The sequence below is a fragment of the Beta vulgaris genome, chromosome 4 (genome assembly GCF_026745355.1).
Source record: "Beta vulgaris subsp. vulgaris cultivar EL10 chromosome 4, EL10.2, whole genome shotgun sequence".
Classification (NCBI taxonomy): Eukaryota; Viridiplantae; Streptophyta; class Magnoliopsida; order Caryophyllales; family Amaranthaceae; genus Beta; species Beta vulgaris.
The window spans coordinates 3,837,777-3,856,018 of NC_079205.1; the positions used below are offsets into that span (position 1 = coordinate 3,837,777).

Below are 18,242 nucleotides of genomic sequence, written 5' to 3' on the forward strand. Positions count from 1 at the left end.
AAAGGCTCCCTTCAAACCCTGGTTCTAGGAAAGTAAGAAAGAAAAACATAGTGGAAAGAGCTGAAGCTTCAATATGCATGGATATCAAAATTATTCTGTTTCATATTCCTAAGATACTTGTGGCATCCTCTAACTTAAGTCCCACAGATAAAGAAGATAAAGAAAACAAACGAGGAAACGACTAGACCATGAACTATGAAGAATGGACTAGTTAGACTAAAGCCCCTTCATATGTTACTAACAAGGCATCCCTCCTCTCCTAGTACTGCAGGAGATATATGAACAATGGAAAACCCGTTTCATGTTTACAGGAGCTAGGACAGCAACATACATTACCATCTACTAACCACATTCGACTAAACACTAGCATGCAGGAAACAAATCCAAACTCGCTCATGATTGATAGATATTAGATCATACTGACAATATATACAAAAGACTTAGGAGCAAGTTGTGAGATCACCCAATTTAACATGTTAGGCGATCTGAAGGAGATCCTCCAATGGATATCCTACTTTCACGCAATTCACAGGGTTCAACAAGCAAACGATATTTCATGATCAAGGGTGTAGTACTCTTTGTGGTAGATACCAATTAGGGCTACCAAAACAAAACGATAATCAAACCAAACTCACTGTAATCAATATCGAAATAGTATAGCATTAAGTAATCCTATTAACAAGATCATAACAAAACCTCTAAAAGTTTCAATTAGTCCACCACAATTTGTCAAGTTTCCAAATGTGGTAGAAATTAACAAGATATTGGCTAAAAACATCCATCTCCCTCCAAAATTCAGCCAAAAACCAATACTAATATCTCAAAGAATCAAAACTACAAAGCACAAACCCTAAAGAATTAGCATTCAAGATCAAAATTGAACATCAAAACCCAAAAATGCTCATTCAATTTCAACATCATAGATTCACAAGCAATCACTAAAGAAGACTAACTTCTTGCTATAAAGACTAGAACTTCAACCAAATCTAACAAATCAAAATAAATAAGAATCAACACATGTACATTCAACAGATCAACTTCACAGCTTAATTATCAGATGTAGATTTAGCCACAAAATCAACAATATATCTTAGATTTAATCAACAGTAAATCAATCAATTCATAGTTCACAAATATATATATTTTTCAGTATATTCATTCACATACATGATTACATTAACTAATCAAACACAATACACCCTACAACAATCCCACCCTCCTCCCACTGAAAAAAAAAAAAAAAACCCACTGTTTTATTCAATGAACAAGTAAATTAGTGTTAACAACACTAATAAAAGAATCATTAGTATTCTCTGAAACACTAGTCATAAAAGAAGCTTTGGTAACGGTGGCAGCGGCGGCGAGTTTCTTCCTCCCATAACAGTGGGGCCTACCACGATCCAAATCCGGGAACTCGGGGAGGACGAACTCAGTCTGGGAATCCACGTGAGGGGGAGTGGGTGATTGTGGTAAGGACCGAGTTACTGAGTTGACTCGGTGAGTGAGGAAATAATGGGATTGAATTCTGGAATCTCGGAGACGAGCAAGAGCGCCGGGTTTTAAGTACTTGCTGAATCGGTGAGTTTTGGGTGAGTGAACTCGGTGTCTTCTCTTCATTTTTTGAGGAGAGAGAGAAAGAGAAGGGGTTTTTTTTTTTTAAGGGAGTGTTTTTTTTTTTTTTTGGTGAACAAGGAAAGCTTTAATTAAACGTTAAAGATAGAGTTATTACAATCCGAGATGTATGTAGACAAGCATTTAAGGGAGTGTTTGGATGGTGGGTTTATGAGAGGAAGGGAGAAAGAGGGTTTTATAGAGAAATTTTGAGAGAAGCGGGAAGTGGAGATGGAGGGAAATGAAATGGGAAAAAAAATAGAGAGATATTTGAGTTTTGAAAGAGGAGTGAAAAAGAGCGAAAAGACGCGGGGGTTGGGAATTGTGGGAACGACAAAGGAAAGAAATAAAGCTAGAATAGAATCATACTAGATGGACATATTGATATCATGACTCATGGAGTTATGACTTATAGTCATGTGAGTTGTGGAACTTTTTTAGATCTTGGCATCTTTTTTTCTATTTTTCACCTTCATTTTAGGAATTTTGGGATCCAATATCTACTAGGAGATGTTAAATGTGTGGTCTAGATTGTATTAAATTATAACTATATTATTTTTCGTCGTGTTGGTTAGTTTGCAATGGGTTGATTTAATATTTCAAGCAAACTGTGGTTTCGTTTGTGATTTGAGTTAACTTTGAAGTTTTGTAAACGGCATTATAAATTGCAAATTTATATGATTTAAAAAAAAAAGTATTTTGATTTTAAAAAAAAACACTAACAAACTCACAATCATATGACTATACGAGATAATACGACTATATACAAGTTAATACGAGGATTAGGTTTGGTCTTTACACTCATCATTTATTAGTCATCTGCTTAGGGATGGCAATGGGTCATGGACCCGACCCAGACCCGCCCCATTGTCATCCCTACATCTGCTCCTCCTTGTAATATCCTGCCTCCCTCACTTATATGCTCCTTCGACCTCCACTCATTAGCTTTATATTTATTATCTAATATTTGAGAATCATGTATTGGTATATCAACAATTTTATACCAATGTTTTCTATTCTTATATTACAAAATTAATACCACGCATGGAAATATGGTTAAAAAGTAAACCGCACCAAATCGTTTTGCGTGGTCCAAATTCAATTGGTTTGGGCAAAAAAAAATGGTGCATTTCGATTGAAAAAAATTGTATATTTGCAGTTCGGTTTGAGTGACATCCCAAGCCGCACCAACCAAACCCACGAACAGTGCTAATAGCTAAATGTGCTAAGAAGGAGCCTCCTATCTAAACAAGTGCAATAGTTTAACTTTCACACTTGTCAGCACACAATTTTGATGTAACACCTCGACAATTTTCTATTTTCCAAAATAACTTTTCAATATAAAACTTAGATAATTATCAAAGTATTATCGCTCGTGTGATAACGTATCGGCTTATTCAGAACTTTGCAACTGAAAACATAGTAAGTAAAATTTAAAAATAAAACATTCAACCCCAAAAGTCAAAGTCAACAACAATAGTCAAAGTCAACTACGAAAAGTGTAAAGTCAAAAATATGATAATAATCTACACAAGCTCTCCAATCCCAAACCCATGATGCATCATCTTCAACAAGTAAATGACGATGCACTATTGATCCCTAAAGTTTGTTCACCAAAAGAGTCATCAAATGATCAATAAGGCATAGTCATGATCAACACACACGCAAAGAGCACGTAATCAGCAAAGTTGAGTATTACATAATAGATAAATAAACAAATCCGACTTAATAAAAATCACATGTAAACTAAAAATAGTTCTTATACATGATACTACATAAATTATCATTTTTAGGACATGATACTAATTCAATCAACACATATGTATGTACGTACCTTGTGTAGACAAATCGAAAGACCACTTTCACAACCTTAAAAGTCGCCTAAAGAGAATTCTCCGCCTAAAACAATGCAATATAAATCCACAATCAATCCTTTATAATTTACAACAATAATAAAATACTTTAAACCCTTATTATAAGTGTTTAAAAACCTTTATTGAATCTATTAATCAATTGACTAAGGACCATTCGATAGAGGATTTAATTGATTGATTATTAGTTGATTATTCTTGATTAATTAATTGATTTGAGAGAGGACTCGAGTATTTTAGAGAAAACTAAACGTTGCATAATCGTCTCCTTTGCTTCACAATCACATTAACGACATTGTCCATTCTTATTCATACTAGTAACAATGTTTTAACCCGTGCTATTTGCTAGTTCTATGATATTAGCTAGTAGTTGTTACAAAATCATTTTAAACCTCCCAAAAACCCTTCAAGTATGTTATTTAGACTTGATAGACTTTAATTAATCCCAATTTTCATGTGGATCGACCTTTGACTTGCCTTTAGTATGTTTCTTAGTAATTGCTTGTTAGGTTTTATAATTATTGTTTGAAGAACGATTTTTGGTGCCTTAACGACACACTAAAAACCTCTTATTATATATATTAAGAATAACCTAACAAGTTTACGACTATGTTTTCTCTTATGAAAAAATAACCAAAGACAGTCAAACTACATTAAATAAATAGTGTCAAAAGTCAATATAAAACAATTAAAAAAACAAAGGAAATATTAAATTATATATTAGTTGTTTATATTTATATTTCAAATGAGAAGTCTCGAGTTCAAGTTTTTTAACACACATTTTATCATGCCAACCTAGTAGAGATTCCACCGACTGCTCAAGGTCAAAAGTTCAAATATAACCTTCTAACTTTTTTGTGTTTGGATTCTATAGAGTTCTTAAATAACTCTATAAGGTAAAGTTTGAGCAATATCAAATATTGAATAAGATATCAATGGCTCGTATATATATTATCTTTAAAAAAAAATCTCCCATATTTGTTCTCATCAAAATCCACCCATATTTTCCCCTTCCCAACAATACTACTACAAAAAAGGCCTAGGAAACCAGTTGAAAATAGCCTAGGAAATCGGACTATAACACATCTCCATCTCACATGTGTCCTAGGTTAAGAGACCGGTTATAATGCCTGGTTTCTAGATGTGATCATGGGGCGGGGCAGGCCGCGACCTTAAAATTTTGCTTGTTGGTCGGGCCAGATCAACATTGTGTGCCCAAAGCCCACTATTTCGAGCCAAAATTAGTGGGCTTTTCAGGACAAAATTGGGTCGGGCCAAAAAAATAGACTAAGAAGTCATTTTGGCTTGGCCAAAGCCCGCCTAAAACCAAAAAACCCAGACCGGGCCCAATCGCGGGGCAAAAGATTCAGCCCCAAACCCGATCCGAAATCGGTTCGGACCGAGCCAAAATGATCACCTCTACTGGTTTCTTTGTTTATTTAGGGGATCACTTGGCAGGTAAAACCAGTCTCTTAGATAAGTGTATATATAATATGTAAAGAGGTTAGGAGACCATTTAACATTAATAATTAGTCTCCTTACCTTACCCTTTGAAACCATTTATTGAACGCAACCGGTTTCTTAGGTTTATTATACGTTTTTTTGTAAGTAATATGTTACAATATACATACATGATACTGCATGTATTTGCGGCTCCTTGTATATATACTTTTTTTTTAATAAAATAATTTATTTATTTTGACAGATTTGTATAACAATTTATAAATAGCCACAATAATATTATTAAATATAAATTCTGGATTGCTTTATTCATCATGTCAAAAAAATATTAGCTACATTTAATTTATATACAAAATCAATTTTATTCAAAGCATCAATTTCTTATAATAATGTCTTAAAATAAAGTTTCTATAATCTAATGCTAGCTACTAAAACTAACATAATAAAATAATATGTACAATTCAAACTTGACCGCCGTCTTCAATCTCCATCGTCTTGTGTTTGATTGTTTAAATAATTCACCCACATATCTCTTAGCTCGTCAATCATTTATTGGGAATAAGGGCTAGTAATCCCTGGAAAATACTACAAAATAATTTTAGATAATTATAATTAGACTAAGTATAGATATGTATTTTAGAAGTTTCAAGAGCAAATTAGATAATGATTTTAGCTCCTTTTTTCATATCATATAGGCTAGCTCCTAACTCATATCAGGTAAGGCTAGCTCTTAATTCATGATGGAAGGTAGTCTATATGAGCCATTGATTTTAAAATGTACGATTAAGATACAACGCTTTGTAAAGTTTATCAAAGCCGTAGAGGATTCGGACTCCTAACTTTGAATGGATCGAATCTCGAAGCGAGGGCAGCCCTGAAAGTTATCCACCCTAATTTATAGAGTTAAGCATAAAAGAGGGTACTTAACTTTGCCCAAAGTTGCAGTTTACACACCCTAGTTGTTAAAGTTGCCGTTTGGGTACTCAAATTCAAATTTTGTTACTTTTGCTGTTAACTTTAATAAGATAATAGTAAAAAATTATTTGTGCATAAAATCTTCATTTCTATTTTTAAACAAATATATTATGTCTTCCTCTATCCTTCTCCCCCCACTAGGCCACCAGCCCATCACCTACACCCACCACCACCTTCACCATTGCTTGTTCATCGAACACCACACAACCACCACCAATCACCACCAACCAAATTAAAAAAACACCCAAAAAGTTCAAACCAAACTCCAAAATCAGATCTAAGAACCAATCGAAAACATTAGAATTTGAGGATCCCAACCCCAAAAGTCCAACATCGGATCTAAGAATAGCACAAAAAATTCGAATATCCCAACCCCACAACCACCAAAACGAACCAAAATCCCCAAAATCGAACCCAAAACCTAGAAAAATCAAACTTCAACCCCGTAAATCATCTTCAACGACAAAAACAAGAAAATCGAAACTAACCCACATCAAGCAAACCAGAAATTCGAGTAGGTGAAAGGAGTCGGGTTCGTCAAGATGAGAGGGCTTGATTAAGGGAGAAGACGACAACAAGAGGAGTCGATCCTGCGACGGATGAGAGATAGGTAGAATAGACTGAGCGAGAGGAGTTCACGACGGTGTTGGCCGGCGAGGTTATTTTCCGTCGGATCTCATCCTTTGTTGTCTGAATTATTAACATAAAGGATTAAGTTTACATACTTTTCTTCGTCTGAATTCATGGTTGATTGAAGGAAGGGGATAGGAAAGTTACAAAAGAAAATGCAGGGTGGTTGTTAAAGAAAAAAGATCCTAAAAAAATAATGACATAAGGTGGAGTGGTGGATGGAAGGTGGTGAATATGGTTTTGAGAGGAGGAGAGAAAAATATTATTATTCTCGTTTTCAGTGCCAAAGCAACCTTTTCTTTATTGATTTTATTTGAAATTAACAGATTACTTAACATAATCTCTATTATATAAGCCAAGGGGGGAGCAATGATGTCCCCCTTGGAATTTACTTAAATGTCCCTCTTGACACCTAATTTACCCCAATTCCATGCATAAACTTGCCAAAACAAATATATCAATCAAATCAAATTTGAACCCAATCAACTCATATAAGATTAAATCATATAAACTTTCCATTAAAAAATATTCAACCTTACCAAACGTTAATACTACATACAATAACAAAAAAAAAAAAAATTACACGAGATAACATACTATCAAATCAATTTTTCCATAACACAGACTCAATTACAAACACAAACTCCAAACAAAAAAAAAATCAGTATATTCATAGATTGGAGCTTCACGACTTTCTCAAATACGGAAATTTGAAATTTGTCGATTATTTACCGTTAATCAGGTATGCAGTTCGTTATTGAAAATAAAATTATGTGTGTTTTATATTCAATAAATCTTAAAAATATATACTATGTTCGAGTAAAATTAAACTCAAGTTACAGTAACTCTTACGAATATGTGTTGTGTTATATTTTTTTTCCAAAAAAAAAATTTAACTTAAATTACAATTTATTTTTAAAATTTAATTCGAATTGAAGATAGTTGATATTCAAATTAAAATTACATCATAAATCGTCGAAAAAATGAAATTTCGTCAAAAATGACTTCAATATTCGTGTCCTAGATATAAAAAAAAATTTAGACAAAATATGAGAACTTAAATTATTTTTGTGCCCATATATTAAAAAGAATTTGAGAAAAAAAGACTTAATCCCATATATTAAAATAAAATAATCAAATTTCGTTAATATAACTTAAATATTCGTGCCGAAATATTAAACAAAATTAAGACATAATATGAGAGCTCGAATTTGGGGGAAATCAAAGAATTACTTAAACCCATATATTAAAATAAAAAAATTATGCCCATAATCGGATTTCAACATAAACTGCAAACCTTGGGCCATGACCGCAAGCAAGCTCAGTGATCCATGACGGGCTGAGCAAAAGCCAATTCCATGACCGCCAAAGCCAACTTTGCAAATTGCCTCAGATAATCCTCAGTTAATAATCGACGGTGTCAATTGAATAGAGAGAGAAAAAATCGAGCGTGTGGTTTGAATTGGGGGAAATTGATGAAGATGATGTTCAATTGAACAGAGCGAGAAAAAAAATATTGCGTGAAATTAAGAAACATGGGTATGATAATTGGGGGAGTAGTGGTTTGATTTTGGGGGAAATGTCATCTGCACGCATCGCGTGCATTAAAAGCTATTGTAATTTAAGTGAGCAAAGTGCAACCTTTACAACTTGGGTGAATATACCGTACTTCTTTGCAAAGTTTAGTACCTCTTTTATTCTTTAACTCTAAGGGCTTGTTCTCTCCAGGTTATTTTCAGTTCAGTTCAATTCAGTTCAGTTCAGATCAGTTCAGTTCTGTTCAATTCAGTTCAGTTCAAATCAGTTCATTTCGGCTCTTGACAATATTTTACTCTCGCATATTACTATTCATTTCAGTTCAGTTCAATTGATGACAATTCAATTCAGTTCAATTCAATTCAATTTAATTCAGTTCAATTCAATTCAATTCAGTTCAATTCAGCTGTTTTATGCCGAAGAGAACATGCCCTAATTCCTACCGATACGAGATAGAAAGAAGTCAAGAACTGGGTTGAACTACCAACATTAACCTTAGTTTCGACAAAACAAAAACAGAAAACTGCTTCACAAAATCCTAAATTTCTAACCCCGTCCCAAAATCTGAATACCAAACTTTCATTGTTAAATCTGGGAAAAATCAAGAGGGAGAAATAGATTAAGATGTCGAAATATATAGCAAAAATTGCGGGATTGTTTAGCAAGCGGGCTATGACGGGCATGGACAAAGCTGGGAATCGTTATTTTGCTCGAACTGAAGTCATTGATGGTGTCAGTAAGTGGGTTTTTCTTCTCTCTATTTCTATTTGACTATTAATTCATATACTTACTTTGATGCATATATATGATGATGATGTCTTTGATGTTTTAATGAATGCGTTTTTATCATGCAAATTGATCTTTTCTGATGTTTCCATATGCAATGACAATATAATTGATGTTTTGGAACACATGAATTATGGGTTATGAAAAAATTAGTTAAATGATGATGTACTTGTGAGTTGTGAGTAAGGAGAAGTTGGGGGATTAAACATGTTATTATTAAACTGGGTATAGGGGATAATCTAGAAAGATTCAACTTGCAACTTAAAAATGTACAACAATCTCAAATAAGCTAATAAGCTAATAAGCTAATGCCAGTGGATGTCATTTAGCTTAGTTGTTAAAGTCTCGCGGGGGTGGTACCAATTTGAATCCTGTCTACATCAATGTGCTTGATCGCTCTCTAACACCAAGGGCATGGGAAAGGAAAGTTTGTAATGTGATAAATTTGAAGTAGTTGCTAACCTGGAACCGTCTCCTATGGCCTCATTAGCACGTAAACGGAAACTTGTAGTATACTAATTTGCAACCAAAAAATAAATATGTAAGTTGGCGAAAAATAAATGCAATAAGCCTCTTGAGGTTGCACAATAGCCACAAATCATATAAAGGTCACTGGAATGAAGCATCTGAAAGGCATACACTTGCACAATGTTGCTTCTATTAGACTATTACAGTCTAATTTTTGTTTCTTTCTTTTTCTTGGAGTACATTACAGTCTTAATATTGCTTACCTCATTATGCACTCTAACTTTTTGTTAATAAATAGTGAAAGAGAAGAGGTGGGTGATATTTAAAGGAGAAGACGATCCTACTTCAATTCCAGGTACTTTGCTGTTTACTAAGCATCAAGCAATCTTGAATTAGTATTGTACTAGTATGCAAGATGGAGCTTTCTAGGTGTTGGTTAAATTTGGAGCTTTTTAATTACTGGCTCTCAGTTGCAGCATGTTTTTTTGTTTAACAGGCTTAACATGATTACTTGTCATGTGAATAGGAGAATAAGTGTCTTGACCAGATTTTCTACACTGTTGTTTCTTGTGTCATGCAAACTGATTGCTGTTTTACATGATTCATGCAGTTGAATGGATATGTTGGCTTAATGGACAGCGTAAAGTAGCTCCAACTCCTGAGGTATAATTGAGCATCTGCCCAACCCTTTTTATATTAGTCGTTTGGCTTCTGATCCAAAAATATGTAAATATGAAGACGAAGTGATCTACACTCTCTAAGCATGTGATCTTTGTCACTTTACTATTCCCTATAGCGTTTTATGTCCGGTTTTAGACCCACACAATTATTATATATATATCATCAAATGATTGAGACATGTATTTCTCTCCATCCATATACAAAGAGAGCATCAATGCTGGCCTAACAGTAGGATTTCAATTTTTTTTTCTCCAAGGCAATCCTTCTCTCAGACTTAATGTATGCATAAAATGTTTGTGGCTTTGCAAAAGGACCTTTGTTTTCGCACACTCAGTGTATGTTGGTTTGCTGGCATGTTTGTGTAATAGACTAGCCTAGGGAGAGGGACACTTTTGGTATTTGATAATTAGTTAGTTTTAATTGTAGCTTGAATAATAAGTTAGGGAGTTAGAGAGGAAATATCTCTATAAATAGAATAGAATATGGAGAGAGAAGGCATGTTGAAATTTGAGTAGTGTTTTGGGTGAACTTTTAAGAGTTCAATGGGAGAGATTGAGAGAACAAGCCTCTTGAAAGCTTGTAATTATCATCTTATTTTACTGTTTTTCCAGAAATTATCAATCAAAGTTCATCTTAGTTAAATATCAGTTCCCGAAATATAGTCCAAGTTATGTCACTTCATCACAGTTTGATACTATTGATTATCATTGTCCTCAAGTTTATGGATTTCTGTAAAAGAATGCTACTCCTTGCGCCACGTGAAAGATTTCTTATTTGCTTTTTTCCAAAGTCAAACTATACAAATGTTGACCAATTGTCACTAATTTATAGAATGTGAAACAGAGATATAGTTATGTGGGATCTTGTTGAATTCGTCTCAATGTATACAACCATAACGCTCAACATTTTATAATATTTATTCATACATGATGAATACTGTTAATGGTCAAAGGTGTCTTAAAGACTGAAGAAGAAAGCAACATGAAATCCGTTTGGTGTCAGGGATAGACTACAGAGGGAGTTTACAGGAGATCGTGACATAGTTCTGACTGATACTTGTCTGTGATTGTGGTTGATTGTAATACAATTTGTTGGAGATTATGATAGCTATGCTGTTAAAAAAAATAAAACATTCACTGTGAACTATCAACCGTATTGGTAACTAAATTGTTTTATTGATCATTTTATGGTTGACGTGGACCGTGAATAACGTGATGGACGTGGAGCATCTAATATATTACATATATTTTGTAGTTCTAGCCAGGCGTTGTATTGGAAAGACACTGGTCTTTTCTTGACCTCATGGATATTTTTGTTTTTGGCCACCCCATTAAGCAGAATTTAAACTCTTGGCTTCATATTAATACCTTTACAGTTATTGTGTCTTGAAAAATTGATTTTGATGGAAAGATTACTATTACAGAAAAAAAAGAATGCTGAAATTGACGAGGGAATTTTAAAATTTTTGTTGGTGCATAATTTATTAAAAATAAAAGCAAACTTGTGTCCAATGGCTTAATATTGGAAATTACTATGTGCTTCATACCAAGTGGTCTAGCAGTATATATATGCTTCTAGTGCAGGCATACACACCTATTATTGTACTTGTTGCTTTTGCTTGGTGGTTCGTTGGTTTGCTGGTAGGAGGCACTCTTAATTTCATTATCTGATTGTTGGAGCTTTGCTTAATGTTTCTAAACCCCCTGAACTTTCTAGTTTTTTAGATGAGCTTGAATTTCTTTTGATATATATACGCTATCAGCTTCCTTGAGATGCATAACATGCATTTGCTTTTGCATTAACCCTCATCTTATTGTCTCTAAATTAGATTCTTAAAGACATAATATATCTCTTTCTTGAATGTTTAGTTATTGCAAATCCTTGTGTTGCTTCCTTGATGATTCTTTGATACCATTGCTGAATATTCTGCAGGAGATGGTTGAACTTGAGGCCAGACGTGAATTTGTTAGGCAAAACGTGGAGCGTGTGTTTCTTTTCTTACTTTGTTGTTTCCCTTTTGCCTTTCTTTCTTTTCTTATCTGCTGAGTATTTGATTGTTTGTACAAAATTAGTCATGCTTTTTACGGAGTTCTTAGTGTTTCATAGTAGGTATAACCTTAACAAGTGCGATATTGCATTCTGTAACCACATTTTGTGTTTTCTATTTTGCTTCTTTTTGGTCATTGATTACACTGAAAATAGGTGCTGAAAACTTGAATGTTTAGAATGAATGCTATAAATTGAATTGAAATTAAATGTGGGCATATTTTAATTGGGTTAGCCTTGTTAGATTATATTTTCGGAAACCCTTTGAATTACAATATATTTTGGAGACTCAACTGTACTTGAGGATAAGGTTGTAGACGTCTTGAGCTTGTCTGTGGTGGTCATAGCCCGTATAGCACTATCTTGAATTATATACTCCTTCAGGTGATTAGTTTTTCATCATGAAGTGTGTTCTTATAGGACTCCTCATTAGATCACCTGCCATTTTTATACCAATTTATTTTCCTATTCAATATCTTGTATATGATTTACTATTAAGTTTGTAGTCTTCTTGGTTGTATCTTTAACACGTACTCTTCATTCTCATCTCTCTGTTCAAAAGAAAACTTGGCAGCTTCCTGGGAAGGTTTCCATATCATGTCAAAGACTTCAATGCGTGAAATCCTTCATATCTGCCAACTTTGCTTTGCAACGTTAAAGATCGAACCTACTACTTGTAAAAATAATCTGAAGGTCATGTTTTAGACTAAGGCCCTAATGAACTTGGACTTTATGTAACTGCATCACTGCACGAGCTTCCTTATAGGCAGTGGGGAAAGTTTTTCATTCATTTTTTTCCCGGTTGGCTTTTGTTTCGACTCTTGATTTCCTCTAGCTTTATTTTCTCCCCCCCCTCCCCCTTTTATTCCTTCCTAGTTCTACAGGCTTGGTTTCTCTTATTACCGATTGCTTGATCATCATGGAAGAGTTGTGTACCCTAAGGTGCGATAAGGGTATTCTTACTATACTATCATGCATAGTACGTCTTTGACCCTTGTATCTTTTAGAAGTATGTTTTGGTTAAAAGCTCTTTTCCCTTTTATTGAAGCTCTCTTATTCTTACTAATATATACTTGAAACCTTACCAGTGTTGTGTACTTTGAATTTTTGATTCTCCGAGAAAAAGTATTTCTATCCATGAGAGGTTATTGTCTTTTTTTCTTTTATAACTTGTTTAAAACTAAACTCAACTCCAGCATCAAGCTAATGATATTCCTTGAACGTTTATATTATAACTTACGTGTAAAAATAGAGAATTACCTGCTATGCAGTTCATCTTCCAATCTTCCATACACATATCAGTTTTTATTATGGCTACAACTTCAACTGCACCTTTTCAACTCGGAATTGGTGGCAAACTATACATGAATGATTGTAATATATTAGATGAAGTTGCAGAATTTTGTTTTTTCTGATAGAAGTCTATTATTATTCCTTGGTATGATGTATTTATATAGTCTTCTAATCATGCAAGTGTGTTGGTGATATAGGTGCCCATAAAAAAGGTTAATGGATTCGGGGTTATATCTGTAAAGATAACTTGTCTAATAGACTCCCGCTCTATGCCTTGTTCGTTTAGTTTTTCTTCTTTATGGCCATTTTTTCTCGTGCTTGTTTGACATCAAGATCCTGTCCTGTTACACTATTGCAATATGCGTTATTGCTCAGAATTTCTGCAACATGTTTTTCTCATCATAAAGGTCTAAAGAAAGAGGAGGAAGAAAGAAGAGCTATTCAAGGCAGTAACGCCCATGCCAAGATAACTGGTAAGTAGCAGAAGCAGCCTACTGTCAATTTCGTAATGGTGGGATGTAATTGATGTTTGGTTGATGACTTGATGCAGGTAAAGTTGGAGGTCCAGATTTGCAGAGCTTCGTGTGGCAAGTACAGAGATCAGAAGGTGGTAAGTGGGCTCCTCTAATAAGTAAAATGTTTCTGCCACTCTGGTGGTAGGCCCCTTCCCCCATCCCCGGCGAAACATATGATGTATACTTCCTTCTTAACAATTTAGGTGTGGCCTTTTCTTTACGAAGTTTGCAACATTACTTTATTTGGTAATGAGTTCTCTTTATCTCTCTTCATTACATGGGTCCCTTTTTTATTTCTCTCACTCTCTCCTCTTCATATGCACTTCATGTTGCAACTAATCTGGAATTGAGGAAGTATTTATTTTCATTAACTCTGAAGGAATTAGGTCTTACATTTCCAAAGATCTAAGGAGTCCAAATTGCAAATATAAGCCCCGAGTTTTGAGCTTGATTCAGCAAGCTCTCTCCAGAATCTACTCTAAAGTCTGTGCATTTATTAGTTATTACAATCATCTTCTTCTGATCCCCTCCAAGGAAAAAAGGGTCTTCTCTAAATCCCAAAATTTAGAAACTAAATGTTGGCTTCTTCTGCTCTCCCATGGATCTCTGTCCTGTAACCGCATGGCCATTATATTATCTTAATTTTCACATTCAGGCTGCAGCAACTCAGCATCTTATGTTGTATCTAGTCCTGCTGGTTACCGTTTTATGACTTCTCTGATTCTCAACAAAATTTCTTCTCCCCTTTCTTAATCTCTTTGGGTCATGCTACAAATTGAAACACATTGCTCTCTTTCCACTGTATTTAACTTGATATTCAAATCTATTTCTTTGAGTTATTTGTGTTCAATGGTTAGATGATTCTTGGGCATGAAATGTACTCCCTTTGCTTTTTACATAGATGCTCCACTTTGACTTCTGCAATATTCACATACTCTACTTTGACCATACTTTTTTACAGATTTATAAAAACCAGTGTTAGCATATAGGATATGCTGAATTTGTCTCGACATATATTTTTAAAATATCATTTTTTATAATCTTTTATTGATTGATAATTAGAGATACTAATGGTCAAAGTTATGCATTGGGAAGTGTAAAATGAAAAATCTATTAAAAAACAGAGTGACTATTACTTATATCAATTTGCTTATTGTCACTATAGCTGGACTTTATGCCTTTAGTTTAGGACTGTTATTTTGAATGCAAATAAATAAGAAGCAAGTAAAGCCTTATTATTTTAGAGCTTCTTTTGATATTCTAACTTTGTGGTACTTATGGTGTTAGTCAAGTGGTCATCAAGCCTTAACCCACTGGTTACAGATTTTGACTATTTGCCGATGCTAAATGCAGAGAAACTCCAACAGAATTTTGTGTTAGTTGTTAGTTGAAGCCTCCTATGATGGGCTGAGTAGAACTGTTGGGGACTTGTGATAGGTTTTACCTTTCGAAATGTTGGAAAATCTAATTTGAAATTGGCACACACTGGACCATAACTGAGCTCTTCTGGTTGGAAAATCTAATTTGAAATTGGCATACAAGTGACCATAACGGAGCTCTTGTGATCTAAGTGCATTATAACCCTATGTTGCTATGGTATGCGAGTTTAGAACTTTGTTCTTTTCACCTAAAAAGAATTAGATTCAGGAAATATAAGTTCAGATAAAGGCTACCAAATTTGATTTACAACTAAAATAAACGGAGATAGAGGTCAATGAATTTAAGGTGAGGAGTTTTCATGTGATGAACAAAGTCTACTCCTATCATTCTTATGGTAACCATTGCTTCATTTCATATATCATCAATTGCATACATAAGAAACATGTTATCTTGAAATCTAACATTTATCGTGAGGGATTGGATAATTCTTAATAGACTTTATAAATGTCTTTTTTACAGAATCTGAAGCTCAGCCCGCATCAGAAGGTGCTGACAGTTTGAGGTGGGTAGGCGAAACTTGTATGTGAGTTTGAAATAAGTTTTTAAATTAAGTAAGAAATGAAGATTTATTCCGGCAAGCTACTCTACTCTACATTATTTTGCTCTTTTGAGATAGCTTTAAATTTATGTTAATGCATGAAATCTAGCTGGAATTGGAATTCCGATCTTCTGCTGCTTCATTTAAATAAAAGGCTAATCTAAGTTTCAAGGCAGATGTCTTCTGACAAATTGCAAAAGTTGCTCTTTCAATGTTCCTTCTTCTGACATTGCTTCTTAAGAGTTATGGAGTATTGTGTTAATGCAACATCAGTATATTATTACTCTTAACTTTTGTTGTTTAGTTTTATAATCTTTCTTCCATGTTCTCTCTGTCTCTCTTTTTTATATCCTTCTCTTTTTTAGTTTTTTTAATGAGCGTTGGAGGTCTTTTTTTCCAAGTTCAAGTTCTATTTCTTACGGCTCTATCATTTTGAACAGATGTATTCAAAGTGAACCGGTAGAAGAGTCTCCTGTTTAATGTATTTCCCTTCCTCCTTTCCCTTCAATGGCTAAACTCTAAAGCAACTACACCTCTTGTAGTGGTTTTACTATGTGATCTTGATCGTAAACTCTCAATAGTCAAAAGTTGCAATTTTGATAATCTGTTCTACTATTTTTTTGTTCTAGCTGTCAGGATTAATTTCATGTCATCTATGACTAGTTCTGCGTACCACTTAATGGTGCGTGTGTTGGGATGCCTACTCATTTCAGTGTTGTGATTTGCTGATTTATGTCATAAGCTAACTATTTTGGTCCATCCAAACACTATGATCTTAGTCGACCCTGTTTGTGATTTTGCAGTGAAGGTGAAACAGAAAAAAACAACTCAGTCTCACCTCAGGAAAGACCTGAACCCCGGTTAGTTGGTAACTTAACCTTGTTCTATAAACTACTGGCTACTGATAGCTTGATACTGATCACTTGAGAATTAGAGGAAAAGATAGATTATTCAGGCACATAATTAACCACTGGTTGTCTGTTTGGTGGTGTAATATTCAGGACTACTGAGCCAACAGGATCAGGCTCTTCTTATAAACCTGGAACTTGGCAGCCACCATCATAGTGGTCAAATTTCTGAATCTCCTGATTGTCGAACTGTAATATTCAGCTCATAATTGATGGAGTGGATGGATCCGTTCTTCATTCGTATACTCAGTTTGAGTTTTTCTTTTGCCCCTCATTTCTCTTCCGGGTGCCTCACGTTCTTTCAAATGCTGCTTGCATATCTATATGTTTTGAGTGGGGTGCAACCATGAAAGGGCTCAAGACATTAGAAAACACAGGTTCTTTTTTAGTGTCCTCTCCATTTACATGTTTCGCCCTTGTAACTTGTACGAGCATTATAAAACATACCATTTGTTGTCTTAATTCTTAGCATTTACATAATTGTATTTCAGGTGACTCTGTATGCTTTAGTTTGCAATGCAATTTTTTCACAAAATATCAAACTGCTCATGGGTCACAATAGTTGAAGGACATTTGTGTTATTGTGTATGTACGTATATGGGTAGTTTACTAGCTACACAGGTAAGAGATTTATCTCCTGGCGTTTGTGTATGTATGTATTTGAATTAAGATTCAGTTGTGATGAGTCCCACCGATATCATACTTGTTCTTGAAGCCCTGGAAGGTATAGAGCTCCCTGAGTCCATCAATGAGACTTTTTTTAGTCCTCATTCCTAAGGTTGATAAACCAAAATATCCTTTTGAATTCAGGCCCATAAGTTTATGCAATGTGGTGTATAAGATTATTACCAATGCGATTGTCAATAGAATAAACCAATTCTACCACGTGTCACTTCTGTTTCTCAGGCCAGTTTTATTTCGGGTCGTCAAATTACAGATAACATTGTGATAGTGCAAGAAGTACTTCATACAATGAGGCGAAAACAAGGCTCGAAAGGTTGGCCATTAAAATCGACTTCGAGAAGGTGTATGATTGTTTAAAATGGTCCTTTATTCATGAAACGTTACATGAGATGAATTTTCCCATGATCATGGTGGAAGTCATAATGGAATGTGTTTCTTCCTCTTCTATGAGACTACTTTGGAATGGTCAACAAACTAAAGCCTTTAAGCCATCTATAGGGGTTCGACAGGGGACCTGCTCTCGTCATACTTTTTTGTGTTATGCATGGAAAGACTAAATCACATCATTGAAGAAGCAGTCATTGAAAATGCTTGGAAACCTATCCAAGATAGCCGTGGAGGCCCTCTCATTCTAACCTATTTTTTGCAGATGATATAATGTTATTTGTGGAAGCTTCTTGTGATCAAGTTGTGATAATAGGTGAACGTCTCTAGAGATTTTGTGCAGCTTCATGCCAAAAGGTGACCTTCCCCCAAATCTAGGATGTAATTTTCTCAAAAACGTTCCAATGCAACAAAG

The 18,242-nt window shown here is 34.5% G+C and overlaps 1 protein-coding gene across 7 annotated transcripts; it reads left to right on the plus strand.

Moving 5' to 3' along the window:
* The first annotated feature begins 8,553 nt into the window (after positions 1-8,553).
* LOC104891691 (hypothetical protein) lies at positions 8,554-17,347 on the plus strand. 7 transcript variants are annotated; one of them, XM_048642613.2, is made up of 9 exons: positions 8,554-8,820; positions 9,637-9,693; positions 9,949-10,001; positions 11,952-12,003; positions 13,766-13,831; positions 13,909-13,968; positions 15,773-15,836; positions 16,655-16,711; positions 16,853-17,347. In XM_048642613.2, exons 1-9 carry the CDS (start codon positions 8,709-8,711, stop codon positions 16,914-16,916), a joined length of 585 nt encoding a protein of 194 aa, XP_048498570.1. In that variant the 5' UTR covers positions 8,554-8,708; the 3' UTR covers positions 16,917-17,347. The 7 variants fall into 7 exon arrangements, with proteins under 7 accessions (XP_048498570.1, XP_048498571.1, XP_048498574.1 ...); XM_048642614.2 differs by having other exon boundaries at positions 13,909-13,965; XM_010677423.4 differs by having other exon boundaries at positions 8,555-8,820; positions 13,909-13,965; positions 15,773-15,815.
* The last annotated feature ends 895 nt before the right edge of the window (positions 17,348-18,242 follow it).

Coding starts and splice junctions, on each gene's coding strand:
- LOC104891691 (XM_048642613.2), top strand. CDS start 8,709: ATGTCGAAATATATAGCAAAAATTGCGGGATTGTTTAGCAAGCGGGCT. Junction 9,694..9,948: donor CGATCCTACTTCAATTCCAG/GTACTTTGCTGT, acceptor TGATTCATGCAG/TTGAATGGATATGTTGGCTT. Junction 13,969..15,772: donor AGTACAGAGATCAGAAGGTG/GTAAGTGGGCTC, acceptor TCTTTTTTACAG/AATCTGAAGCTCAGCCCGCA.